This window comes from Coturnix japonica, chromosome 3, assembly GCF_001577835.2.
Source record: "Coturnix japonica isolate 7356 chromosome 3, Coturnix japonica 2.1, whole genome shotgun sequence".
NCBI classification, from domain to species: domain Eukaryota; kingdom Metazoa; phylum Chordata; class Aves; order Galliformes; family Phasianidae; genus Coturnix; species Coturnix japonica.
In genome coordinates this window covers 18,615,878-18,643,814 of record NC_029518.1, presented here as the reverse complement: position 1 = coordinate 18,643,814, position 27,937 = coordinate 18,615,878, and the positions used below count along the sequence as shown (strand labels likewise).

Genomic DNA, 27,937 nt, shown 5'->3' with positions numbered 1-27,937 from the left:
GCGGCTTCCCGGGTGCCCCTCCCGGCGCCAATCCTCCGCCGGCCGGAGGAGGCGCTCCCCTGGCGCCCGCTGCCGGTGTTAGGAAGTCCGGGCCCTGTCGGCGAACCCGGGTCGCTGCCGGTGTAGCCCCTTCTCCTGCAGAGGGATGCGCTCGGAGGCGGTGCCGCAGCCCGGCGGCCTGGAGAGGTTCGCCAGTCCCGGTAAGGGCCGGGGCCTGCGGGCTCTGAGGCGCTACGCCGTGGGTGAGCTGCTCTTCAGCTGCCCGGCCTACACCGCCGTGCTGACCGTCAGTGAGCGCGGCAGCCACTGCGACTGCTGCTTCGCCAGGTAGGGCTGCGAGCCAGGACGAGCCGGGCTAGGCAGGGAGCGGGGCCTGGGGGCCGGTTGTGCCGGGGCCCGCGTCCGGTCCGGCAGTGGGGCTGCGCGGTGGGCGGGGGACCCGCGAGTGGCGGCTGTAGAAGGAGCCCGGCGGGCAGCGTTGCATGGAGAAACCTGCCTACCCCGTGCATTCGCTGGCCGTAGTGCTGCGGGGAAGGTTGCGGCGTGGAATTGGGTTCCCCTCGCTCGAGAGCCGAGGAAACTGAGGAGGAAAAGGTTCGGCTGTTGGTCGCGCTCTTACAGTCATTTAGATGCTCGCGTGGCTTCCTGCGAGAGGTTGAATCGCATCCTTGTCGGTTTGTAGTGCTGAAGTATGAGATTGTGACAGGGGAGGAAGGGCCTGTGGTTCCCAGACCACTTACGTTGCATTTCCGTGGTGCACGTGGCCTGCCTGGATACTTCTTCAACTAACAGCCTTACCTTCATCCACTGTGTTGTAAGGGAGGCTGCGTGAGCAGGGCTCCTTCCACAGAGCCCTTCCAGAGCCGCACACCCTGACTGCAGGCCTCCTGCCTGGCATCCCATAGCTCCATGCTCTGGCAGTTATAGAATCATAGGAGCTGGAAGGGACCTGTGTGGATCATCGAATCCAGCCCCCCTGCTATGTACCAGCTGCCCTCCTGACTCTCTGAGAGGCTGCTGAGGCACTTTAGAGTTATTATTAGAAAGTTATCAGCCCTTGAGTTTTGTGTGGTTTGTTTGGTTTTGGTTGGTTGGTTGGTTGGTTTTTGTTGTTGTTCCTAACCATAAATTGGCTTTTGTTGAAGATTCTGACTGTCTATCACACCCAGATTTCCCTCGTTATGGGATCACAGAACCATAGGGGTTGGGAGGGGCATCTGGAGATCATCCAGTTCAACCCCCCTGCCAAAGCAAGCTCCCCAGAGTAGGTTACACAGGAAGGCATCCAGGCGGGTCTTGAATATCTCCAGAGAAGGAGACTCCACAGCCTCTCTGGGATACTTTCCATTCTCTGTTGTCATCAAGTAATATTGTAATGATAATAGTGACCTAAAAATATTCAGGTCTCTCTCATAGAATAACTTGTAGCAGTCGGCAGGAACAGACTATTTAAATGCTGCTTATTCTCCATGCTGTCTTCTCCTATGGAGTTCTAGGGCTGCACAGTGATCAAGGGAAATACACTGAATGTAGCACCATAGTAGTTACAATGTAGCAGACCAAAAGCTATTTCACACAAGAGTGATGGAGTTCCTCTAGAAGGAAAAAAACCTCACTGCGGTACCTGGATCTGATGTTTCTCAGTAACATTTTGTATGTGTTCCCCATTTCAGCAACACTGAACTAGAAACAAAACCAGTGCATACTACAAAAAAGGGCTTGATCTGGAACTGTGTTTGTTAAAACTGCAGTGTTAGGAAGGTTGTGGGTAAGGTCTTGGTGAGAGAAACTTATGTGTGCCATCATGAAAGTGAGAAGGACATATTTGCATCAGGTGATATTTGTTACTTTAAATATGCAGCTGTGCTCAAGGGGCGTGCTGTCAGCAAGCAGAATGCTGCTGGTAGCCTGACACATTAGTGTTTCACTATCAACTTTGCAAGAAAGATCAGGGGATGTTGAGACTCTCAAGGCCTTATAGACCCCCAGTGCAAGAGACCTCTGCTAAATGCCCTTCGCTGTTGTGTTCTATGAGGACACTCACTAATGTTTTACTCCAGTGTACACCTTATAGTTATTACAATTCTTTAAGACAAATCTTGTACTGGGGAAAGTGTATAGACATTTCAAAGCGTTTGGTACTACTGAAAGATCTGTATTGCTGTCACGCCAAAATTGGGTAACACATGCTGTATTGGTGAGAGGATCTGTTACAACACATGCACCTTGTAGCAGGAAAGGATCTTTGTTTTGTCAGATCACTCTGTTGGGATATACACAAATAAAACAAAGAGCACAAGGTTTAGGTGAGACCTAATCTTAGGTCAGATGCTGGACAATGGGACAGAAAGAGGCTGCGTGGTGACAGGAGGTGACAGGAGGAGAGTATTTTGTAATATAACGTATTTTCTCTTGGTGTTGGGAGGTGATTACTCACAAAACAATGATTGTGCTTTCTGAAGCAGGCAGAGAAGCAATGGAACTGGAAGAGCAGAAGCAAAAGGTTAGTAGTGGTGAGCAGGTATATAGAGCAACAGGGAAGTTCTGCAAGCAAGGAGAAGTTAGTTATCAGAGTGCAGCTTGTAGTGCCAAAAAATGAAATTGTCTGTCAAGCAGCACAGAATAAAACATTCCCAGACCCTGTAATTTAGGACAACAGAGTGCTTTTGCATAATAACAGCTGTTAAGAAAAACTTCCTTTTGAAACTCTAAACAAATCAGAATAGTATCTGCCATCTGAAGTCGGGGTTCAAGCTATAGTCATAGTGTTCTGAAGAGATGTGAAATGCTGTACAATGCTCTTCTCAGATGAGCTATGGGGTTGCTAGATTAGTCCTCAGTAAGAGTTTCATACCTGTTAGTGATAAAGGATACATTTGTATTTCATTGAGCTTTATAGAATAGAATAACTGTCTGTTTTCTTTTAAAGGAAAGAAGGACTGTCCAAGTGTGGAAGATGTAAGCAGGCCTTTTACTGCAATGTGGAATGTCAGGTACGGTAATGCAGTATGTGTGGGGAACGCTCACATGCATTTATTGTTTGTCATTGATAGCCTCTAATTTTAACTGTGGTTAATAGTAGCCCAGTCAATTTCAGCATCCCACAGATGCTGACCATGGAATCATGCACTGAACAATTACAGGATTTGGACATGGTCTGCATGAGTCTTTCAAGATCAGTAGCTGCAGGGCTTGGTACCACAGAGACTTTGATTAGAGCTGCCTGTCAGCCCACTAATTATGTCTGTATTACTTCTTTTTTCAAGCACAAACCAGATAAATTAACATTGTCTCACTAAACTATTAGGAGAGTGAGTGTCTAAGGGAAAAGTTAAATCATTAAAAAACTAGTTGAAGGGCTTTTCTTGGTTTTCTTTTTTTATTCTTTATATATTATTGTTCTTTTAAAGCCTCCCAAAATAGAATATAAGCAAGACTACAATGAAGTACAGCAGTATGAAGGCATCCAAAACATCTGCATGCAGTTTTAATTTCAGTTTTCATCTCAATATTGGAATAAGCATCTTTAAAAAAAATTATTTCAAATCCCAAATCTGGTATATAGGGTGCTTTAATTTCAAGCCTGCATCTTACTCTCCCATTGAGGTAGTGGCAAACTTTAGCTTGTCCTCCTCTTTCAGTTGCTCCCACTGGCTTCCAGCTTTCCTACAATGTCATAGAGAATTATGGGTGAATTACATGGCTTTTTGGCTTGGCAGTTGGACTCAAAATGCTTAAAAGATTTATTTTTCAAGGATGTTTGCAGTAGTTCAGAGAATATTGAGAGACTGACAGCAGTTGCACTGGGAAGAAATAAAATGTTGTTTAAGCATCTTTAATGCCCTCGAGAGAAGTCTGAAAGAGTTTTAATGACAGTGTTGTGAAAACCCATGATTCATTCATGAGAAATGCTTATTTGGAAGAAGTGCTTCCATGTGTCATTATTTCTTAGTAAGCCCTTAACAACATGAGGAAATACTTGAAAAAAGCAATTTGTTGGTTGTTTAGCACCTTCTATCTGAGATTCTGAGTTTCTTCTCTTACTGTATGATGTTCACAGTGTTCTATAAAGCATATAACTGTCATTGCAAGGCTTACCGGAGTTGGAAATCTCCCAGTTTGTGCCAAGAAAAACAGCAAGTTGATAACCAGGGTGGGTGGAAGTAGTAGGACTTGGTTCTGCTGCATTGCTTTTACCTCCAAACCCCTCCTTCAGTTCCTTCCCTCAGCATCCTTACTTCGGTTTTGCAGCCCTGACAAGTTTACACAGTAAGAACAAGGAGGCTTTTTTTCTCTCTCCCACCTGGATAGTCTTGTCCACATTCTGCTTTCTTAGCTTTCTTTTTCTTTGTGGTCAGAATAACGTTTTTATAGTAGGATATCTTCCACAAAGATAAAACTGAACAGAAACCGGGTATCCTTAAAACTACAGGACAAGATGCTCAGCCAAAGCCTGTCTGATAAGTTAATGAATTAAAAGCTTTTCTATCTGTTGGTGCATAGTGTGATGCTTCAGATACAAAGACCTTTGATGAAGTTATGATGTCTAGACAGTAGTGTGGCAAGCACAAGGACTAGCACTTCACTCTTGCTGATGAACCACCTCCGGCTTTCAATGCCTTTGGTAATATAACATTATCTTCTATGTTTGCAGCACTTCTGTATCAGTCTTAGGGAGTTTATGAGTGTTGCTGGGACTGAATTCTTTGACATTCTTTCAAAGTTACTTTGAGGCATAGTATTGTCTAGAAGCCAATCTCCCTGACTGTATGTGATGCACAATCTACACTGTATCTTCATCCCTGTCTTGTTCAAAAGCACTTCTCAGCAGTTCAGCACCATTTTTTTTTCTTCTCTTAGAATAACATGGTTCTTGAAAGCAAAGTTATTGTCATTACCTAGTTTTCCTTGGAAGCATGTTTTGGTCTGTTCTGTTAAGCCATATAGCAGCCTTGCTTTGAGGTTCTTAAAACACTTTCCAAGCATTTAATGCATGAAGTATCTTAGCGTTCTCTGTGGCATTTGTGTTGTTGGAAATAGGGTGTGCATGCACAAATAAGCACTAACTTGCTGAAGATCATACTATTGGTAACAGGGTACATACTGTACCATGTGGCAGGTGATTGGTGTATAGGCTAAGCACTGCTTGGCAGTATAATACCTTTGCCCTGACCACCAGGGAAAGGTAGTGCTGAGCTGTGAGTGACTGACAAAGTTTTGCAGTGCTGTAGTGGCTAATTTTTTTAGGACTCACTCCATATGTTCTCATACTGTTCCTGCTACAGTTCCTGTACTTGTCTGTCAATTTATTTGGTCTTGCTTTCCTTTCCCAGCCCCTAATGCTGTTCCCCTTTTAAAAGGGTTTGAGAGTTGCAGCTGACTCGTACCAATTCTGCTCTTTGCTGTTGGCTCCTCAGAGCACAGGCCTGTTATTATAGTTGTGGCTTTCAGACCCCATCTGCAGCTGTTCAGGTCTTGACTTCTTAAATTATAATAATTTTAGTCAAACAGCAGGAGACCTGTGCTTATCTTTTCTCTTCAGAAATTAGCTGCTGAAACACTCTAAAGGGAAATGTTTTAAGGGGGTTATATGGGTTCAATTGTGGAACCAGTGAACTTGAACCAGCTACTGGAGCTCCTATTTCTGTTACTACACAGAGCTATTATTTATCCCAGGCAGAGTGGAGATCAGCTTGCCAAAGTGCAGAAAGAGATGTTTTTGTCAGGACTTTCCATATCTGTAATATATTTATGCAAAATATTTAGGGGTTATTCTTGACATGTCATGTTAAAGAGTGTTGGAGTTGGTATTCCTGGAGTAAGGGAAACATATTTTTAGTTGTAGATCTGGAGTAAGCATCGAGCAGATGTGTTTTAAATGGGACCTTGCAGAAATTGTCTAATCTTTGCTTCTAAGCTGCAGAAGAAGTGGAGAATTCTTGCTGTAGCAGTTTTGTGCAAGAGGAATCTGATGCTACAAGACCGTGTTTACACCTGCCTTTTGGAAGAATTTGTTCCCCTACCCAAAAACTTTTTGTGTTATCTCTTTGATAAATGTCTCCTGTGAACCTTTTGAACATTATACAATGGAAGTCCAATACCCTCTCTGGCTTAGCATTCACTAAACAATAGTAGGGAAGGATGTGAAGGATGTGTGAAGTTCTTGCTTTTGCTGCTTGATGAAGGGCTGTGTGTGAGAACCTTACTGGATAATGCCAGGCATCAGAAGATGCATCACTGAAGTTCAGTTAGGGACTTGAATGAATAATATTTGAGCATAATTGGGCCAGAAGAAGCAGGCTTATCCCTTTTGATGATTTGTCAAGCATTTCTGTCTACTGTTTGTGTTTTGTTTCGACCAAGTGAAATGTGACAAAGCTTAAATCCTACAGAGAAATCCTATGTTTGGAAGAAAGGAAGTTTGGATGTGGTTAGTGGGCATGGCTTAGGTGGAGTTGTGGTTGGAGTTAATGATATTAATGGTCTTTTCCAAACTTAATGATTCTATAATTCCAAGTGCCAGGATGCTTGTTTGAGTTTGAGTTTTATTCTGGGTATGAGGTGTATTTTTCTTAATGCTGAGCTATATGTCAGTGTCCTGGACAGTGAAACCGTGTTGAAGGACTTGATGGAGAAGACCATTTCCATACTTGAATGCGAAAAGCATGAGCTTTAAAGAACTTCTGTTCCAAACATGTTGTCACACACTCCTAAATAAAGTGAAAAATACTCTGAATGTAAGGAAAATAGGAAGAAAATAGTATTAATGTAACATCAGGGATTCGGCTAGAACAATGCTACATGTTATAATTCAGACTGCTTAGAAAAAAAAGCATGGAGAAGAATGCAAAATACAGTCCTGCTGAGATCGCAGGGGAAACTGCTGTCCCAGTGTTTCCATCCCAGATATTACTCAGTCATCAGTGCTCTCTCTTCTTGTAGTGTTTCAGGCTTTTATCTCATTTCACACTATTCAGCCATATCTTGTCCCTTTAACCTCCCTGCTAGTTCATATAACCCAGTATGAATCTGCCTGGGGAAAGATTTTAATTAGCAATGTGTAAAGAATAAAGAGAACAAACGGATTTTTAAAAACACTGCTTTGAGACATGCGCGTGATTTTGCATTTGATTTTGTTTTATCAGGTAATCTTTCTTGTTTATTTACCCAGCTTGTATGAATGCAGCCATACAAAGCTTTTGGCTCTGTTTCTTTGTTTCTTGCACCCCAGAAGCAAGTCTGAAGCGTGAGTGTGCAAGAAGAGGTGAGAGCTGCAGTTTCAACTTTGTACATCTTCATAGCATTAGTCTTTGTTTAGGAATCCAGTGGCTATCAGGAATTTTCCAGAGAGGTCTTGGGGCACACATAGGAAGTAAGCCTCTAGGGGGGATGCGCTTCATAGTGTGACAGCTGTAGGACAGTTGGGAGTGTAATTTCACATGACATGATTACGGTGTAATATCCTATTTTAGTTTGCCTGGTCTGTATGGCTGTGTCCTCTTAGAACAGCCACACTTGAGCTTATTTCAGTCAGCCTGCATGCTGTCATTGGTTTGTTTCTTTTTTGAAGGTGGGGAATATATTGAGATATGAAGGACATTGAAGCTGACCTTGTGAAGGGTTAAATCCTCTTGCAGTGTTGTATGGCTTGAAGTTCTACATGAGGCTGGGGCATGCATTCACCTTCTTGTCCTAATACAATGAACTCTGAAAACTACACACATTCAGGGCAATTAAATTACGCATTTCAGTGGAAGAATGTTTTGGTGGACCAGCTCTGCAATTAGAGGTATCAGCTTTTGTTTTGGTCTACGTAACCTTCATGTAAGTGGGACAGCCAAGGCAAGATACATTACTCTGCATTTTTTGGGTTATCATATGTGGCTTCTGGTTATTACTTCCCCAAATAAATTAATCTTCCTGTAGTTCTGCTGCTCACACCTGAGTGTTTTAGATAACCTAGGATGCCCCAGACAGCTCTTAATGTTTGTGTTTAGGCCCCGGTGGCGCAGTGGTTAAGGATGCCGCCTTGCAACACTGGGGCCCGGAGTTCGAATCCCCCCTGTGGCGCAAGTGGTAGAAGTGCCGCTTTGCTACACAGAGGCTCGAATGCCGGGGGCTGGACTCGATGATCTCTAAGGTCCCTTCCAACCCGCACAAGACTATGATGACTATGATGATGACTATGATGATGAGGCAGCTGAGTGAAATCCAGTCTTTCTTCTGCTCCTGCCACTCAGCCCTTCTGATGTGCTATTGATTTGTTTTTATTTTTAATTTTTTCTGAATAAATGAGCTAACACAGGGCCTCTGACACCATGCAAGTTGCAGTGAAGTGGGATTACAAGTTTTCTGAAGGCTGAAGTTTTCACTTTCAATCAATTATATGGTTTCTTTCTTCAGCTGCTGTTTTCCACCAGTTTAAATCTGATCTGAAACCAAAAATGGATGCTCCCTATGCAGGTAGAGGACTACAGGGCTGTTCTAACACACTATAAGTGTGTCTGCGGGGAGATACATAAATTAATAATTGTACGTTGTGTGACTATAAGAGTGAGAATATTTCCATACCTGATTAAAGAAATAAAATATGATGTAGTTTGGGAACAGCCCATGCCAGGCTCTGTATGCCATTGCAGAGTGTACATCTGATTCTGTGTTAATCTCTGAAAGTTTCTGTTACTTTGGAGGAGCCTGTAGACTTCAAAAAGCCAGTTGCTTGTGCCATTCCTTCCAAGTTCTATTGTATGCTGAGCTAGGAGTATGCTGTATGTTCTTCCCCAAGATGTATTTTGTCTTTATTAGTGCATTTTAGTTGCCTAGCTGTAGTCATACCTTACAACATTTAAGGAAAAAATCTGATTATTCTATTCAGCAAGCCTGGTTCTGACCTTAAATATACTCATTCTTCGTGGTTGTGAATCCATTGACTTCAGACACATTACTCCTGATTACACCAGGGTCATGTCGTAATGAGGGGCCAAGGTATTAAATGGAAATGAACCCAATAAAGCCATCAAGCTTAGACCTACTCTGTCCTCACATGCTTGATCTGAACAATAAGAACTGGGGTTTATAAATCATGTTGTCTATTTGCTTCTTCACCATTTAGTTCTTTTTTTTTTTTCTTTTTTTTTTTTTTCCATTGAATAAATGAAGATGTTCTGACCTTAACTTATCCCTTGTGAATTTGTTTGTAAAAAGCAGGATAGCTGCGGCCCTCCAATGTGACTCAAGCTTTTGTTTGGAATTAGCGAGCGTCATCTTATTTTTTTAAAGGAAACACATTTCACTTGACCTCTAGGATCTGCTGGGATTTGTTGTATCCTCATTTTCATCAATTTATCTTCACGGCTAATTTTACAAATCATTTTTTCTACATTTGCAGAAGGAAGACTGGCCAATGCATAAGCTGGAGTGTTCTGCCATGTGCGCTTTTGGGCAGAACTGGAATCCCTCAGAGACAGTGAGGCTGACAGCGAGGATCCTTGCCAAACAGGTGAGCAGAAAACTGGACTTGGGAGGTGTGTTCCTACCCTGTGTGCCAGGGAGGACAGGAAAGTGAAAATTGACCTACAGTAACTGTCCCAGCAAAGCACAGGCATACTGGCTTCCTGTGAACAGATAGGTGTAATATAGAGCTCGGACAGCAGAATGAATGGCTCATCAAAACTGTGTAGTAGTGTCAGCACCATTGTGGTACTCTACCTGAAGACTTAGGGGAAGACAGTAAAATTATAGTGAGTCTTAAGCTCTCCAGCTGTAGTGTGTGGCCCAAGTAGTGTTGAATGGAGTCTGGAGAAGTTTATCAATGAGACTCACAATATAAACGGTGTTTCAGAGTCTGTTCTGGTAGATTTGAACTCTTGGTTGCATGTGTGGGCTAGCACCATGCCTATGCTATTGTTAGAGAAGAAGAAATGAGACCTGATTATAAATCAGTTAAATTCTGAGGAACGCTTGTAGTGTCATCTGCCTGCAGGCACTGACATCTTCATGAAGAAGTTGCCTGCTGTACTGTTTTTCAGCTATAACTGTGTAGCACTGCCCAGTGCATTTGTGAGTCAAGAACATCTCTGGGGTACTCACATATTGATGTTTAAGATTACTAGAGTTAGCTGGTGAAAAACAGGGATTGAAAGAACCTTGATCTTTGGTGAAAAAGAATGTCAATAGTAAGGACGTAAGATTGCATTATCAATCACGTTTCAGTGTTCCTTACCATATGGAAACTGAAGACAACGGATGTGCTAACAGAGACAGGAAAAGTTACTACACTGCATATCTTTGTAGAGCTCTAAACTCTCTGCAAAAACAAATCCTCTTTGAAGCATATTTGTGTGATTGAGGTCTGCTTATGTGGCAAGGGCAACCTGGATACTGTATGGAGCGAGGATTTTGGTGGCCCGCTGGGAAGGTAGCTGCTGTACTTGCTGTGTGTGTGAATGTATGTGTGTGTGACTTAATTAAAGTATGGTTTGGTGGTGATCCACAAACAAAATCGGATGGTTAATGACAAAAAGTCATTGGAATAAATTTGTGCTTTTATTGCTTACAAGGAGGGGGGAGAACCCTCTATGTCATATAAAAGCTAAATATGCAAACCATGGTCCCTGAACCTCAGCTGCTGGGCCACCTGCAAAGCCATATTTAATGGCCAAGATTACAAAGAAGTGGCCTTAGGCCAACAATGGAGCATTGCTTTTGAACTCTGTCAACAGTCAGTTTATTCACTTTCCTCAAAGCGAAGCCTGTCTCCTGCCTGCTTGCTATTGTTAGCAGCTTTCTGGGTGTCTAGAACAAAGCAAATGACATATTTAAAATACCATTCGGTTTATGTATATAAATTTGATAAGAGTTAATCTTTGGCTGCCTAATTTGGTGGAGAGAAAATATTTCTATGGTTTAACTAAGCGCAGTCAATTTAACTCATTGCTGTTTGACTTTTATAAATTTCATATGCATGGATTTGTTTGATTTACAGGTGAGAGTTCCCAGCTTATAGAAGCAGAGACAAAACAGCCTACCTAGAAACACTCAAATATTCTCTTGTTGCTTTTTTTTCCTCCCTTATTGCTAGAAAATTCACCCTGAAAGAACGCAGTCAGAGAAGCTGCTCGCTGTAAAAGAATTTGAATCACGTAAGTAAAAAAGCAGGGGCAGTTGTTTGTGTTTGTGTTTGCTTTACCCCTTGCTCCCCTCCATAAACACTTTTTGGAGCATCTGACTTTATTTTCTTCTTGAAGAAGGAATAAACAGAACTGTGGTTCCTAGCATTTTGAATGGTAGCATAGTGCTATCATTTCTTCTCTCTTTTTTTTTTGCCTTCTTTTTTTTTTTTTTTTTTTTTTTTTTTTCCCAGTTACTTGTGGAATTGTGAAACAAGGGTGAAAACCTAGACAGAATTAATGATGCAGCGTACATCCATCTCATGGCTTTTCTGGTACTCCAGTGTCTTTTGAGAATCGTAATGTTGTAAAATTAAAATAGCTGGTATTCATTACCAGGAGGCATAAAATCAGAGGCAGCACAGTTGCTTGATGGTGACAGTGACTAAGGGGCTAATTGCAGAACCCTCTGGACTGCGCTTCACTATCTGTCACTGCCAGTCAAATCTGACATGTTATATGTGATTGTATTGAAATTCCATGTCCTAAATGCTCCAAAATAATCCAAGGAAGGAGATGAGGCAATGGCTTGTGTTTAACTGCAAGGCTACTCTTTACATCCTGTGAGGCAGAGTTAGAAATTGAGCAACTAGGGGACTAATATCTGTCCTGGCGTTTCCACTGGTCTGTCATTTCTCTTTCTTGGTGCTGGAGGCAATATACAAGGAGACAATAGGTTGATATATTCACATTTCTCACTGATAGTTTCCAAAACCCTTTATAAAATGCTGAATACATGCAGCCACTGCTAGAAGTTGAGGTAGCCAGGTAACCAAACCCAGCAGAATTAGGATTTAATTTGCTTACTGGGTGAAAGCTATCACAGCTCTTTGGACAGATGGGGGGAAATAAAGGGGAAAAATGCCAACATTTGACATTTTATAAGGCAAGGCTAATTTTTGCAGGTAGGTTAATAAGTTTGAGGTCAAGGAAGACTGCTAAGTGCTGAAATAAGTGTATTCTTCCAAATGCAGTGTGTGTTTAATAACATTAATTTGGGAGCTGAAAGGCAGATGTGTTTTGTTTTTTGCCGTCTGCAGTGTGTCCCTGGTCCTCTAGGAGCCTTTGTTCTGATTTTTCTCTTGGTAGTAAGGTTCGCTCTTATTATTTCTGCCTTGTTGATTCTCCTCTTACCACACCTTCATCACTCTCAGCAGTAGACTTGCTCTTTGTAACAGCTTATACAGGAGAGGAAAAGGTACCTGGTTTTCAGCTCAAAGTTGAAAATCTATTTCTGGCTTGTCCTTATTATCATCAAATTATTGCATTTCATTTCTCCTAGTATTTTTGTGACTCTCCTCTCATTCACATCTGCTCTGACAAATGCTTCTTCTATTGTTCTACAGCCTTTTTCGGAATGTTTTTCTCTACTGTTATTTTGGAGAAGGGAAACCGATGAGTTGCTGTCTCTTTTAGAACAGGAAAGAGCAGATGGCACTGCTACAGTCAGACAGAGGATTAGGAAAAACTTTGCAGAATTCTGTTCCTGAGGCTGAAAGGACCTAAGGGAGGGAAAGAACCAAGAGCATTGTGTCAGTGATCTGGCTCAGTCTGCATGGATCAAGCACCTAAAAGTCCTGTAGGCCACAGCTCTGGCTACTACTTGGCAAGGGCCTCAGGGTAAATCTCCGAGCAAACCCTGAAGGGAGTTGACTGGTGAAACCAGGATGCTTCAGCTGATGTTCCTGATGTCTCTTGCTACCCTCATGTGCCAGCAGACGAGATGCACCTCTGTAAATTGCCCTGTAGCCCACAGAGATGTGGGTGTTCCCAGGCGCTGCTGCATGCCAAGGCAGGTCGCTGCAGTAGGTCAAGGTGTGTTGCCTTCCCAGGCACCCTTATGTTATTCTCCTCTAACTGCAAAGGGAGCCCTGGTGATAGCCCCAGCATTAACATCAGTCTTTGTGAAGTCACTGTCACACATGGCTACAGGTAGTTAGTGCCACTGCTAGGAAAAAACGTGTCTATTGAGAGCAATGATAAGTAGCATTCTTATCTGACTGGTTCATACTGATGAAGATTAGGTCTGCATGAGGGACTCACACTCTGTAAAGCATGTTTTAAGAAGTGTGTTATCTAAAAGGATTTTGTACCACACTAGACAGAACCATGTAGCTCATAAAGTCATCTTAAACAGTTGAGGACAGTTCACTACAGTAGGTAGGCTTCTAGAGAGATGGCTTGTCTGCTCGCTAGGGCTAACAAATGCCTATTAAACAGGGTAACCCTTCTCCCAACAAAGATAATTTTTTTTTTTTGTCCAATTACCACTTAAAATAAAGATGTTTAGAAAGTGATTTTTAATCCTGCATGTTCTTGTAGTATAAGTGTGGCCTTGGCAGAAGAAGCTTTATGGAAGAACAAACGCTTCTTGTGCTACTTCCAAGTAACTGCTCCATGAGGGTTTTCTGTTTAAGTCCAGGCTTGTTTAACTTAAACCTAACTGAAGTTCAGTGGGGAGTGTTCCTGTTACTGAAATGGAATGTATTCTTTGTCCACAGACCTTGACAAACTAGACAATGAAAAGAGAGAGCTGATTCAGAACGACATTGCTGCTCTTCATCACTTTTATTCAAAGCACTTGGAGTACCCTGACAATGCTGCTCTTGTAGTTCTCTTTGCACAAGTAAGTTGGCTAGAATCTAGTCTGCTTAGGTGGATGGTGCTGTAGGAGGAATTCAGCCTTTGTGAAAGGGGCAAAATCTTCCTGGTGATGGAAGTGATAGCTCTTTGCTTGGGGAGAACTGAGTGTGCTTGATGGCAAAGATGCACTTCCTTGGCCGAAAGTGGCTGGGCATGCTCCATTTCAGTAGTGAGGGAGAGATTCTTATCTTCAGGTTTTTCATGAGGTGCTTCTCAAACACTGAAGAAAATAGGAAATAGCCTTTAATAGACCCTATCCAAGTTAGGCTTTGGGCCAAGCATAGTGCAGCTGTTGGTGGACACAGGCAGAAACCTACTTGCCTTTAAAGGATCTCACCAGCAGAGAATAGGAAAGAGCAACCTGAAATTTTATCTGACCTATGGCTTTTAAACACAATCAATTAGTTTTGTCATCTGGAGAGATGAAGGCAAGGCAGGATGTCTTGTTAGGTATGTCACCTCTCTTCTCTCACCTGATTTTCATGCACATCAAATATGTTGTAGTGGGTGAAATAATGCAGAAATGGAATGCTGGAAGAATCCTTATCTTTTTTTTTTTTCTTCCTTTTTTCCCTGTACTTCAAAAGAAGCTACTTTAAGACTCCTGAGTAAAAAGTTTAATTTTGATCTATGGGTAAATGTTGTCTGCTGCAGTGAAAGCTGAAATGGCACCACCCTCTTCATATAGCCAGTTATGTATCAGTAAGGAGACACTGTTACTATTGCCTTAATACAGGCACTGTTATGTTGTAGAGGAATGATTCTTAAGCGTATTTGGCATCTGTTCTTCATTCAGTTGTTCCAAACTATACATTTTCCCCTCAGTAAAAGATTTTTCCATTTTAAAGACTTGATAATTTATGTTTGTTGAAGGGATACTGTAAATAAATCTGTACATCCAGTTTCTTGCATTGTTTCTATACTGGAATGCAGGTAGAATCCTCCAAAGATTGAGTTATTATATATAAAATGAGATTTTTTCACATCCTATTCTGGACCACCATATCCTGGTACTTCAGGTGACTCCTAGAATTGGTATTCTCTCCAGTCTTCCCTCTGGGTGCCAAATGTCACCTTTAGTTGTCATATGAGTTCATCTTGGTTATAAGACAATTATCTCCAACTGGACATTGACGTTTTTTGAACTGAAATTTCCAAAGATTATCTGGAAGTTCCAGAAAGGTGTTCTACAGGATACAACTTTTTGAAGTTTTGACTCCATTATGCATCTTTCTGGAAAAAGTGGAGGTTGGTCTATACTTGATACATACAAACACATTTTCTAATCATTAGTTAACCTGAGCTAAAAGCAGTAGCATGGATGTGGTGCCGTCCCTTTGTTTTGCTTCAATCATTTCTCTGGCCTTGTATTTTTAATTTGCTTCTCTATTTATTCTTTCTTCCCATAGCTCAGGGCAGCAGTTTGGCGGTAGGATACCTCTGACTCCTTGCTCAGTGCTTTTTGGGTCTTGGTCTGGTGTTGCTCCTTACCAACACAGATAAGGCATAATTATCTTTCAGAGCAGAGCAAAGATTTTTCTCCAGAGTATCCTAGTCCTCTGACACTCTCATCCCCAGCTGTTGGTATCATTCTATGGTCTTTTGTCCCTCTGGAATATAACTCTAGATACTATCACTCAACCTCCTCAGTCTCATCTCATCGTACTCTTTGGCTTCTCTTCAGTTTTTCTTTCAAGTTCTGGTGTCCCATCCTTTCCTGTGCCTTACTTTGCACCATCTCTGTTCCACCATTGGGAACAACCTTGGTGTCTCCTTTTCTTGCTCAGGTTTCTTTATTCCCTCCATGCTTCCTTTTTTAGTCATGCATTCCTCTGGGGAAAACAGTGCTATCTCATCTCTTCTGTTTGCTCCTCGTGTGTCATTTGTGGTATGATGCATTCAAGAAGTGGGCTGTCTCTGGATTAGTATAACTCACTACATATTTTTAAATATTTTCCTGTGATTCAGATCCATCAAGCTGTTCTCTGTGTCAGCCTTCGTAGCCTTATGTTCTTATTTGCTGTTGATGTAATTTTTCTCTTCTATTGTTTTTGTATTCAGCAATTACATTTTGGTTTTGGTTCAGGTATGCTCATATGTTGGCTAGTGCTCATCTTGAGAGACAGGGAGCCTTTGGATGCTAACTTGCTAAAACAGAGAAATAAAGAACAAGTAAAGGTACCAAAAATACTGGTAATTGAATCAGAGATGCAGGACACTTAGCTGTGAACTCATCATGAACAATTCATAACTGAGGGGTGGCTTTGGAAACCATTTCTGCATTTTTAAAATCTCATCCAAACTGCATTCCAGCCTGTGAGGCATTACAGTTAGTAGTGTTTGTTGTCGCCTCCTGCCTTCCAGAGCACGTACTTGTGCTGTACTTGATTGAGTGCTCTTGTGGCCATTATAGCTTCAGCTGGACTTCATTATGTGACAGTAGTTCTTCTAGTGTTTTTCTGGCACTTATGTGAGGATTTTAAGGATTTTAGGGGGAGTGGCTGGTGCGTGTGGCTGGGGTTCTCTGGGCTGGCATGTAGGTGACTTGCAGTAAAAACGGAATAAAATACTCATTTGAGGTACATCTAGGTCACTTAAGTCAGACAGAGTTGAAAGTCTGGAAACATTCTTTTGAGCTTAGTGAGAATAAAACAGGAAAAGGTTTTAAAACCTTTGAACCTATAAGAAAGACATATGAATAAGCTTTTTATTCTCTGATTAAATTATTATTATTAATATTATATAATAATATAATAATAATATGATTAAATTATGCTTCCTCACACATTCTGTTCTTTTTCAGTCTCCTCCTATATCTATATGAGGTTCCAGTCTATCTCACTCCCTGTGTTCTTCGTATCTGCTTCAGCTGTAGCTCATACATGCAGCCTTTGACCAGATAACATCCTCATTGTGCCAGATCTCAGTAACACATGCTCCTTCAAAGCTCTGCAGTGCCTCAGCCTGGCTGGGTTTGTTGCTGCTCATCCCTGCGTTGTTCTTTGCATGCATAGTTCCACTTCAGCCTGTTGTTGGCAATAGCCAAATGAGATCTCCTTGCCCTGTCATTGTTACACATGATGTTTGCAGTGGTCTGCTTTGTTGGACACTCTTTGTGGTGCTTTTTTCAAGCCTTCATTCTCTTGATTAGCATTTTGAGGTGTAATCCCTTAGATGTTGTGTCCTGAGCAGGCACAAGCATTCGACTGACAGTAGTTTGTAATCCTGCACGTTCCTTTGGATGTGGATTTGTTCTTCACTTTTTGAGATGTCATGTAGTTTCTCCATGAATACTGGTGAGATGTAAAGAAAACTATAAGCACATTGCTGCTCGTAACTTTTAAGTATGAGAATGTGATATAAATTGACCAGAATCTGAGTTAGTCTCCCTTTTTTCCTAGGTTAACTGCAATGGTTTCACGATTGAAGATGAAGAACTCTCTCATTTGGGATCAGCCATATTTCCTGAGTAGGTTGAGTTTAATAGTGAAAGAAATAATAAAAACAATTCATTTAAAAACAAACAAAGGTTCTTACATATGCTTAGAACTAGATCTGTATTGAAAGAAATTAAATCAAAGAATTAGTATTAATTTGTCATGTTTAAAATGTGCTAACTAATAAAATCTGCCAGTGATTTGCAGCAGTTCTGCTTATAAATCTGGTAAATGTGGTAAAATTGTACTTGGAAGATGTTTTGAAGTCCTGTAGCTCTGACTCTGAACTGTACACAGGTCGGTAGGAGACAGACTTACTTGGCTAGCAGGTTCTGGACAGGGACATCAAGTAATGATCAAAGCAAAATGAAAAGGATTGGAAGTGACTTGCTTTATCCACAGGTTTCTGCATTGCCTGGGTATTATGCTCCACCTGATGTTAGCAAAAAAACCCATCCCTTCTATCTTTGTTCCTTTGCAAACCATATATCTCTTTCATAACTTCTTTCAGCCTTTCAGCCTTTCAGATGTTTTAAAAACTGCCATGCTTTATGTTGTTACGACAGTGGGAAAAAAATATGTACAACCTCCTCAGCTTTACAAACAAACTGCAAATGTTAGTCATTAACTGCAGTCTGTTGACTGGGAAGTACAGCTCTCTGTGAGGCAGTCTAACTTTTTTCCCTTCAAGTCTCTGCTTCCCATTCTGCTTCTGTTCTTTGCAAACTCCACACTGCAAGTGCTAGCAATTTCCCCATGAGGTGTGGATTAGTAGTAATTATGTCAAAGCAATTTCAAATGTCCTGGTGCCCAGTTAGAGAAGGGCTTGATTTGCCGTATACAGGTCCTTGCTTCAGCAGGGCTGCACTGTGTATTTCTTATCCCTGAAGGCCGTGAAATCTCATCCAGGAACACAGTCATGGTGGGAATAGAGTATGAAACCAAGATCCTTTGGAACTGAGTGCAACACCATCCTTTGTAAATGCTCAGCATCTGAGCCACTATGAAAAGACATTTTTATTATTTCAATAGCTTCGAAGAGAAAGAATTAAGATTAAACGTTTTATCTTAAGTAAGCAGCATATTGCACTTCCAAGCTTGGTATCAGAGGAAAGCACTTTTCAGTAGCAGTCTTGAGGTTTTTTTGTGTAACATATGTGCTGGTATATCAAACAGAGATCTCCTTCACACTTTAAGGGTGGAGGCTGTTTATGTTTGCATAGAAGTGAGATAAATTCTTAACATTGATCTTAAATGTGTGCAGCAACTGTATTTGCTTGTTTCCTTGTACCTAAATGGGTTTCTCTTTCTTTCTCCTAAGAAGAAAATAGTCTGTTTCTTACAGATAGCGAAATATCTGGTTGCTATTAGTTAAGGTGTGCAAATAGCCTGTCAGCTATATTGTAGAGCTGTAAGAATGGGGAAATAATAACTTGCCTAGTCCGGCTATAATAAGATTTTAAAATCACAGTGATCCATTAAAATGGCCATTCTCCATATTGATAGGATAAATAAAAACACAACAGATTTTCCCCAGGCTACCTTCATATATTAAGCCTCACTAAGAACAGCTTGCAGAGGAAGGCTGACTCAGTCCTTTCAAGCTTGTTTGTTTTATGAAGTGTTGCTTAACTTTTTGCCTGTTGCTTTTGGTGGGAAGGGAGAAAAGTTCACTTTTCTGCCTTTACAGTGTTGCATTGATGAACCATAGCTGTTGCCCAAATGTGATTGTAACTTACAAAGGGACGCTGGCTGAAGTCAGAGCTGTGAAAGAGATTGAGCCTGGAGAAGAGGTGAGTACACTATGCTTGAATGTACTGCAGCGCTGTGTACGTGTGTCCTAAAACAGAATCCATCCCACTTTTCATTCTTTGTTCAGATTAGATGACAGTTTAATAATAAGGGGGGAAGAATCTCTTGTTTCTCAGAGAAGCCTGAGATGTAGCTTTAGAAAAGTTGGGGTGGTACTGGAGGACTGAAATGATTCTAGGAGGCGGTGTCCCATTTTGTGTTAAAACAAGGGATGGGCACCTGCATCAGTCACTGCACATCTGCCAGCCTCTGTCTCAGTTTATCTGTCTGTAAAAGGAGGCTTAGTTTGCTGATGTTTGGCTGGTGCTTTGAAATTCCAAGATCAAAGAAAATTATTACTGCCGTAATACTTCCCAGTATAATAGTAATGGAAGCGAAGCCAGAATAAACAAGGTAAATGGGAACAGATAAGTCCTCTAACTTCTGTTTCAATCCCATGTGTTGTGTGGATGCTCTGTCCAGTCGTATCACTCAGCAGAGTTTAGCTGTGGAATCACAAAAGAACCTGAGTATCTTTCTAATTGGAGCAAAGCTGAACAGTGATGGATAAATTAAGACCCTGGTAAACCTTCTCAGTCAAATAATGAACTTGGCAGCAGAGAATATTTTTACTTCAATAAAATTTTAAAAAATAATAACAAGTTCAATTAAAAATCTGTGTATTAGGCAGGCTTGGGGAAGTTGTTCATGTGTCTGCATGGGATGAAAATACTCTGAAGATGGAGTTTGCATGGAGATTCATTGTTAATGAATTGTTAATTCACGAATGTTAATTTAGCCTTTGAGGTTAATGCTGATTAAAACAAGTTCAGTTTTGATTTTGACAAGTCCAGCTGATTTCTGAAGTATGTAACAGAAATTCTGGTGAAGGAGACAGGGGTGGTTTTCCTGGATTGCAGCTGTTCACCATTATGAACCGAGTGACATCAGTTGCTGGGACAGGGTAATTCAGGTGACCACCTTCTCAATGTGCTGCTTATGGTCTCACTGCAGTGTTGGCAGTCACTGCAGATGCACTGTGGTAACGGACAGAGAGTTTTGCAATTTTCCCATTGAGTCCAGGCATTTTCAGCTTTTTTGGAGAGCAATTAGAAGGGGAAGTGAGGAGTATTTTACCTTACTGATGTCTTTTGGTTAAACAGTGTTTTCGAAGCTGCATCGGTTCTATAGGATCTCATTGCTTTTCTGCGGTCTCTATTCTGACATTTAAACGGACCGGTGATTTTACTTGGGCTCAGAGCAGTCTTACGGCCTGTGTCTCCACCTTCAGGTTCAACGTAGGCATTGCATCAGAAATTGAAGTGCTGTAAATGCTGCTCCTGCGTTTTGCATGCTTGGAAGGGAGGAGTGTGGGAGAAGCTGTGAGATCATAGAAAAAGATTGGGAGTGTACGTCACATCAAATTACACGTGCGTTTCGCTTTGAAATAACTGAAAATGAGGAAATGAAACTAAAAGTCTTTTTTGGTCTGCAAAATTATCAACAGCACCACTGGTGTATTTCTTGAGGGAGACATCGTTTAAAAAACAACACTAAAGCTAATTGAAGGGGTTCTTTTCTGGTGACCACTGAAATAAAGAGAAGCTTGAGAACAGTGCATGTGAAAGGCTTTTAAGGCGATCAAAACCAGGTTTTCTTCTCCTTAAATGTGGCCACTGAAGTAAATCTGGTGTTCATCCTTCTAGAACTGGAGCACTGGGACTTCTTTTGAGAGATCTAAAGGTCTTCTACTAAGTTTCTAAAGCTACCAGTGGCTGCTGTTGCCCCATTTTTATTCAGTTATCAGAAGGAAAAATTCGAGGCTCCAGTCTCTGAAAAACCAGGCCACTGTAATTTATTCCAGGCCGGATACCTGAAATCATTATTTTACTTCTGAAAAGTCGGCATGTCTTTGTAGTCTTGACAGGAGTCTGTGATTTATAGTGCTATAGTTTCCTTATCCACACCTGAATCTTCCTCTCCTGGATCTAAGCCAGGGTAATATGTGAGGGAAATTCCATACTGAATAGGAAAGGAAACACTTCTTTGTCAGGTTGTATTCACAAATGACAACTCCTGATGCTTCTGAGGGGTTTGGTATGTGAGGGAAAAGGCAGTTGATGTGGCTGCAAGGATTCAGAGGTTGGGTCAGTGTGTAGTTGTCACGCTGAATATGATTTCCACTGGTAAGAACTGGTAGCCATAAATACGTGTATTTGTACTGCTTTTCATTGACTGTTGTGTTTTTACTGCCCAGGTTTTTACCAGCTATATTGACCTGTTGTATCCCACGGAAGACAGAAATGACAGGTTAAGAGACTCCTATTTCTTCACTTGTGATTGCAGGGAGTGCACTATGAAGGAAAAGGTAATAATGGGATTAAATTGGCATGAAACGGTTCTGACTGTCAGGGCACTTCTCCAGCTCCATAGATGTGATATTCTATCTGGTTTAATTAAATTTTGGGAAGTAGGGTAATAGAGGGCTTGGTTTTTATTTTCCTTTCTGTAAGACTTTCTTATACTCATTCTTTCCTGATGTTTCAATTATGACACATCACAAAATTTCCAGGTGGATACTCATTTAAAGTTGAGCTACAAAGTGAAGACAAAAACTTTGTTAGAGGTAGATAATTATACTGTGTCTATGTTACCTGGCCAGAAGAATTTAGATCAGTTCTGCGTTTTTAACTGTGTTTTCTGACTAATTGAGACTTGGTTGGAGCATTTTGGGGGTAACTTTTTTCCAGATTCTACTCAGTATTCTCATTTGAGGCCATTCTATTGACACTGAAGTTGTGTTTTCTCCCCACAGTCACTTCAATTAATAGTAGCCAGGATTTCATTGTGATTTCTAGTAACTTGCTGCTTATGGGATCACCTGTCACTCAGCCTCCTTTGCTCTTGGAAAGATTCCTCTATAGCCCTCTTAGCTGACAGTTGAAATTGTTAAAGGTTAAAAAAAATCTAGCGACAGTGTGAGGCTTAAACAGTAAAAGATTGTCCCCAGATTGCAGCTGACTCCTTATTAAGTAATAAGTTAGACAGAAAGATAAGAATAAGTGGAGCTGTCCAGCAGAAAGCCAGTGTAGAACAACAAAATGTGTGGAAATACATTTTTGTTTGTCATTATGAAGGCTACTTTTCTCATTTAATATCATGCCATTTTCCACTGAGCTATCACATGGTGGAAGGCCTAAGGTATTTGGGCTTTTCTAGCCTTAAAGCTAAGTATATTTTAATCCCTAATCTCTCAAAAGCAGTGAAATTTTCTATGTAAAGCTGCTTTCGTCACAAAATCGAAAAGCTCTTGGATCTTTCAAAAGAAGGTACCTTGTGTAAGTAGAGGATGGCAGATGAACTAACTGGGAGGCAGAGGATCCTAGGATTCCCAGCCAAGGTTTTAGAGAAAATGCAGGTGCACATTCTACCCTTGTTCCTACATTCTTCGACAAGCTTAAGTCTCCATCTGTGTCTTTTTATTAATTTTGTGCTGCAGAGGCACCTTTTTTTGTAAGGCTTGGAACCTGCATTCATGAACATCCATTGTGTTTCCTTCAGGATAAAGAGAAACTGAAAATCCGCAAGCTGAACGATCCTCCTTCATCAGAGGCGGTACGAGACATGATCAGATATGCCAGGAACGTGATAGAGGAGTTCAGACGAGCCAAACACTACAAATATATCCTTTGTCTCACCTTGTCTCCGCTGTCTTGGCCTGCGACCTAAAGCTTACCTGCTAGCTTGCTTCAGAAGTACCTGGAGGAGAAGTACTATGACCTCTAGAAGTTAAAACATACCTCTGTCCTCGTTATGGCTGGAGAGTTCTCCCTGGAGACAAGGGCTGTTTGTCATTGCAGGTGTGGGGCTATGGGACCGTGTATTTGTTGGCTCCTGTGCAGTTGTCAGTTTCTAATAGCATGCCGTACGCTGTCTGCACAGAACAAGCCAGAGCCTGGAATGAGCACAGGGGTGTGCTTTTTAGCATACAGTAATGTTGCCTGGTTTTGAGGGACTGTGTGTGAGGCTGCAGCTACTGCTTGTGGTCACGAGCCTACCTGTCCTACCTGTCCTGACTGGTGTGATGGGACAGAAATGAAAGATGCGCTGGGCCAGAAGCAGACCTGATTGAGTAACCACTGCACAGGGAATCTCATTGCTCCTTCATCTGACAGATCACTGGAGCGGCAGCAGCTCAGGGAAGCAGCTTTCTTTGTTGCTTTTTCAATCTGAAGGTTACGTTTGTATTAAATCCGGGTAGGAAGGGGAATAATCTCATGAACAGTGCCTCTGAGCATGGAATACCTCACAAAGTAGCACAGAAGCATTGATGCCCTTTGAGAGAAAAAAAGACTCTTCAGAGCCATTCTGAACAAGGTTAGGGCATTTATTTTTCTTTTGACATTATCAGGTAGCTGTCTGATCAGAAACTGTGCATTGGGTTCCTTGACTTCTGCATACCTCCCAGTGAATTACTGGAGATCTGTGAGCTCAGCCTGGATAAGATGGGTGCAGTGTTTGAAGACAGCAACGTCTACATGTTACATATGATGTACCAGGCCATGGGTGTCTGTCTCTACGTGCAGGACTGGGAGGGTGCTCTGCATTATGGGCAAAAAATTATCAGGCCATACAGGTAAATAGGAGCCTTTTCTTTCCTCCTTAACGCTCTAATTCAGTAATCTGAATAACTAAGACAAGTTCGGGCAGAGATTGCTTCTCTCAGTACTTAATGTACAAACGCACTACCTGTGACATCACTGCTTGAAACAGAGTGCTTCAATTCAGCAGTTTGTTGCTATCAGAAAGTGGCCTGCAGTACGTAGTTTCAGTCTGAAGTTCACGCTTTGAGTTTCAGAATAAGTTTATACCACCCTGGGTACTGTGCTAATTCTGGTTGGTTTTGTTTTTAATATTCTCCTAATAGTTCACTAAAGCAGAGCTTTAAAGCATGCCTGCAATCCATATTGGTGTAAGGTCATGGAGGCAAAGCTGGCTGTTAATGCCAGCCTCCCACCCCTTCCCCGCTCCTTCTCTCAGCAGCAACTGCAGGAGCAGGGCCGGGCCCAGGGCTGCCGATGAGCAGCAGAGGGAGCTGGAGCTGAGCTCAGAGGTTGTTCCGTGTCCCATGGCCCTGTTCTCCACACCGCCCTAGAGCTGCAGGCATGGGAGAGTGTGCAGACCACAGCCATGCGTGGGGCAAAGCAGCACATAACCTCTGTAGGAAACAACCAGTATTTTCCCCAGTACATGTTTTGTCTTTTTACAGCAGTGGTCTTTATTTTCTAGAGCCAGCCAGTTACATGCTGCATGTGATCCTGTCATGGGTCTCTCCCAAGCAGATTCTTGTCTTTGAGCCGTGACTCTCCTGCCAGTTGGGGGGAGTACGAGTGGAGCTCTCCCTTTGGAGCAGATGCCAGAGTCAAGTCACGGATCGCTTGGCAGCGAGCAGTGATACAGAGAACGAGCCAGTGCTTTCTCCCTGAGGACTCTGTACTATTTATCTTCTCTGGGACTTGCCTGGCTCTTCTGGCTCTAATCCTGGCATTCCAGGTCAGCTTCACTGAACTGGGCTCTGTCAGCTTAGTGAAAAGCAAGTGCGGGGCTGATAAGTGCTGCATACACTGTCGAGAGACCCCAGCTTTCCATTAAAGACTGACCATGACGGGATAAGCAGAGTTATTTCTGCAGAGGGTGAAAAATTGTAACAGTGCAGTCATTTTCTGTAGCTGGCGAGATGAAAACCAGTGACAGAAAGTCACTGCCATCTGACAGCTGTTCAGAGGCATATGGTAGCTTCAGTTCAGCTCCCAACTGACAGGCAGCGCCATCCTTGAAAAAACTGGCGCTGGCTCTTGGCAGTCACAGCAGAGGGGCTGAGCAGTGAATGGGCAGGGGCAGGAGAGGCAGAGCAGGGGGCAGGGGGAAGCTCTGGGTCTGCCATGTATGATAAAGGCTGTTTTCTTTCTCCTTCGCAGTAAGCATTATCCCTCCTACTCGCTGAACGTTGCCTCCATGTGGCTGAAATTAGGGAGACTGTACATAGCCCTGGATGACAGACCAGCTGGAGATAAAGCCCTGAAGAAGGTATTTCCTGGTTTCTTCATTAATAATATCAATTTAGGCACAGAGTCATTGAAAGGTGACATCCTCCTGCCGGTAAGCCTTGATTAGTAGAAAAAGGCAGCACTTGTTAAGATGTTTGGTTACAGGAATTTTGGCTTAGTTGTGCTCTGGGTCTGTTCTCTACTAAAAGGAGCCTTATCTTTTCACAGTGGACTTCCACTGTTATGCATCTTCACTGAGCTAGAGCTGTGCTAGTGCAATTGGAGCAGAACTTCAGCTTCTCCTTACTTCAGGGTAAGGCCAGAAAAAAACGCTCAGTTCTTCGGAAGGGCACACAGTGCTTCATTGATGCCCATGATTTCTATATCCAAGTTAAACTAGCCGTGCTTTTGGTGGTTATTTGTTCTGGAACCAGTAGATTTTTAAATAGCTGAAGGGAATTCAGTGCACACACAATGCTCAAATAGGCAAATACTGCATTAGATTTCACATTTTTCTTCACCCCTTTCTATCAGTCTGTTCCTTGTTCTTTAAGTTTTTATTCCTTTATTGTTTTTTACTGCTCTGTTGCACGCTTCTTCACTTTCTTCCCCTGTTGTTGTTGGACAGAGGTTTATTTTTGTTTCCTAAGTATCAGTGACTACTGCAGCATATAATAGCTCGGTGTGGAATGCCAGGGATTTTGTTTATGTTGTTCTTTTACATTTTTGGATGCTGGCAATTTTTTAGCCAGCAACAGCAAATCTGTACAGCCACGGTGAAGGACGGTGCAGAAATACACACTCTCAAATGTAACCATCACCTGATTCAAAATGAGAGTAGGTTTTTCTTCACTGCGGTGCTTCAGCTTTGACTAAAACTGGGATTGGTGCCACCGCGAACATGGGCTGGGGAGCGGGGGAGCTGTAGGTAGGGTGGTTGGCATAGTTAAGCTTCCTAAACAAACATTTTCTAATGACTCATTTCCAAAAGCTGCCTGCAGGAACTGCCCAAAGTCATCCCAACCCCTGAGGTTTTGAATTCAGTGGAAAAACAAAATCATTGTTCTCTGTCACTTTGCAGAAGCTCATCCAGAAGGCTGTCACTTCTTTGGGGGCAGGAGGGGGATGCAGTCATTTCTCACTGCTGCTGAGATAGAGCCTAAGGCTCCTGTTGTATCAACTTAGCTAACAGAAGAGGATAATTCCATAGAACTTCCTGAGGGGAAAATGACTAAATGCTGTTACTGTTAGGGAGCTGCAGTTCTTTGCTTCATCTGTCTTAACACCGTGGTCTTTAAATATTCTCATATGCTCCAAATTTACTTCTTTCAGTCTTGCCTGCTGCTGTGTCACCTTACATACGTCCGGGGCACTGCTATCCTTTTCCCAAGTGGAAATCTTCCTCCTGTAACCCACTCTATAGTACAATGTGGATATTGGCAGGAGTTGCAGGGCATTGGGTTTGGCTGTCCAAAATGTTCAATGGTAGGAACAGAGCCATCTGTAGGTGAAGTGGCAGGGAGTCTGGCACAGCAGAGCCTCAAGCTGAAGAGATCTAGTTTTCTCTTCAACAGCTGCTTCCTTCCTAAAGCATTGGTGGCCCTGGAGCCAGTGAAGGGTTTACAGAATCAGGTCTGAAATACCTTTTATAAACTTCTGCACTAGCCCTGCTTGAGGCTCTGGCTGCTGAAGGATGAATTGGTAGGAACAGAGCTTCCATCTGATACTGGTTAAGTACACTGCCAGAATATTACCCACCCCACGTGCAGTTTTCTGTCCTGGAGCTGGTTGCATTCAAAGTAGTTTTGTCAGGAATATAATTCTGAAAGGTGCTTTGGGATCCTGTAAGATGAAAGAAGTATTCTATGAATGTAAAAACCTTTATTACTTAGTTTTGAATTTCATTTTATTTCCTACTGGGTTTGTGACTACAAGGGGACAAAATGTAGCTAGAGGTGTCAGACTGCTTCAAACCTCCAAAGAGAGTATTTATAGCCTGGTGTTATATATGAATCAATTGTATGAATATATTTTTTTTCCCCTTTTCATAGGCAATTGCCATCATGGAAGTAGCACACGGGAAAGATCATCCATACATTTCAGAGATCAAAAAGGAATTAGAGGACCACTGAGCCTTTGAATCTATGCAATCCTTCAAACCTTTATTTAAAAAGCCTTGTTATGGAAACCTTCAGGAGCGCTTTGAAAAGCGGTAGAGTATGAACACAGTTCTGTCCTATAATTGGAATGACAAACACACTTAGGGTTTGCAAAATGTTTCTAGCCTCTACAAATCTACAATTGCCTTTTCAGTTGTTTTTTGAAGGAAACAGCCATGATTACTTGGAGCCTCTTGACTGCTGCTGCAAAAATGGCCAATTTTTCTTTAAAGATCTTAATGTGCATCTTATTAGTGTAAAATAAAGTGGTCTTGACCTCTCTTGATTCCATTTGTACGCTTCCGTGACTGCAAATAGTTTGACGCTTTCTCCTAAGTGGTTTCATTTAATCTGTCCAATTAATGAGCAAAACTGATGCGGTTTTGATTGTTGTTCAGGCTTAGTATCCATTTTTTCTTTTCACAAATCATTTTTGCTTGCAGTGACTTAGCTGAGAGAAAGGAGAAAAAGGGCCGATGAATTCTGTGCGCCGTATAGGAAAGCCACCACCTTTCCCTCAGCAGTTCAGCTGCAGGTCCATCACTGCTCCTAGCAGGTAGGAATTTGTCACTGTAAGTACCTGGAGCTCAGCATGCGATGCACAGAACCTGCTGGCACCTGTCTCAGAGCTCAGAAACATTGCACGAGACACGAACTGTGCAACTTCTGGTATTTCAATCCCCTTTATAAGT

The 27,937-nt window shown here is 42.0% G+C and overlaps 1 protein-coding gene across 1 annotated transcript; it reads left to right on the top strand.

The window, feature by feature from the left end:
• SMYD2 (SET and MYND domain containing 2) lies at window positions 1-27,536 on the top strand. Its single transcript, XM_015857325.2, has 12 exons — window positions 1-327; window positions 2,930-2,993; window positions 9,389-9,499; window positions 11,081-11,141; window positions 13,670-13,794; window positions 17,213-17,280; window positions 18,939-19,041; window positions 21,297-21,407; window positions 22,601-22,721; window positions 23,501-23,675; window positions 25,018-25,126; window positions 27,138-27,536. The coding sequence occupies exons 1-12, from the start codon at window positions 146-148 to the stop codon at window positions 27,216-27,218; spliced, it is 1,311 nt and encodes a 436-aa protein (XP_015712811.1). The 5' UTR covers window positions 1-145; the 3' UTR covers window positions 27,219-27,536.
• The last annotated feature ends 401 nt before the right edge of the window (window positions 27,537-27,937 follow it).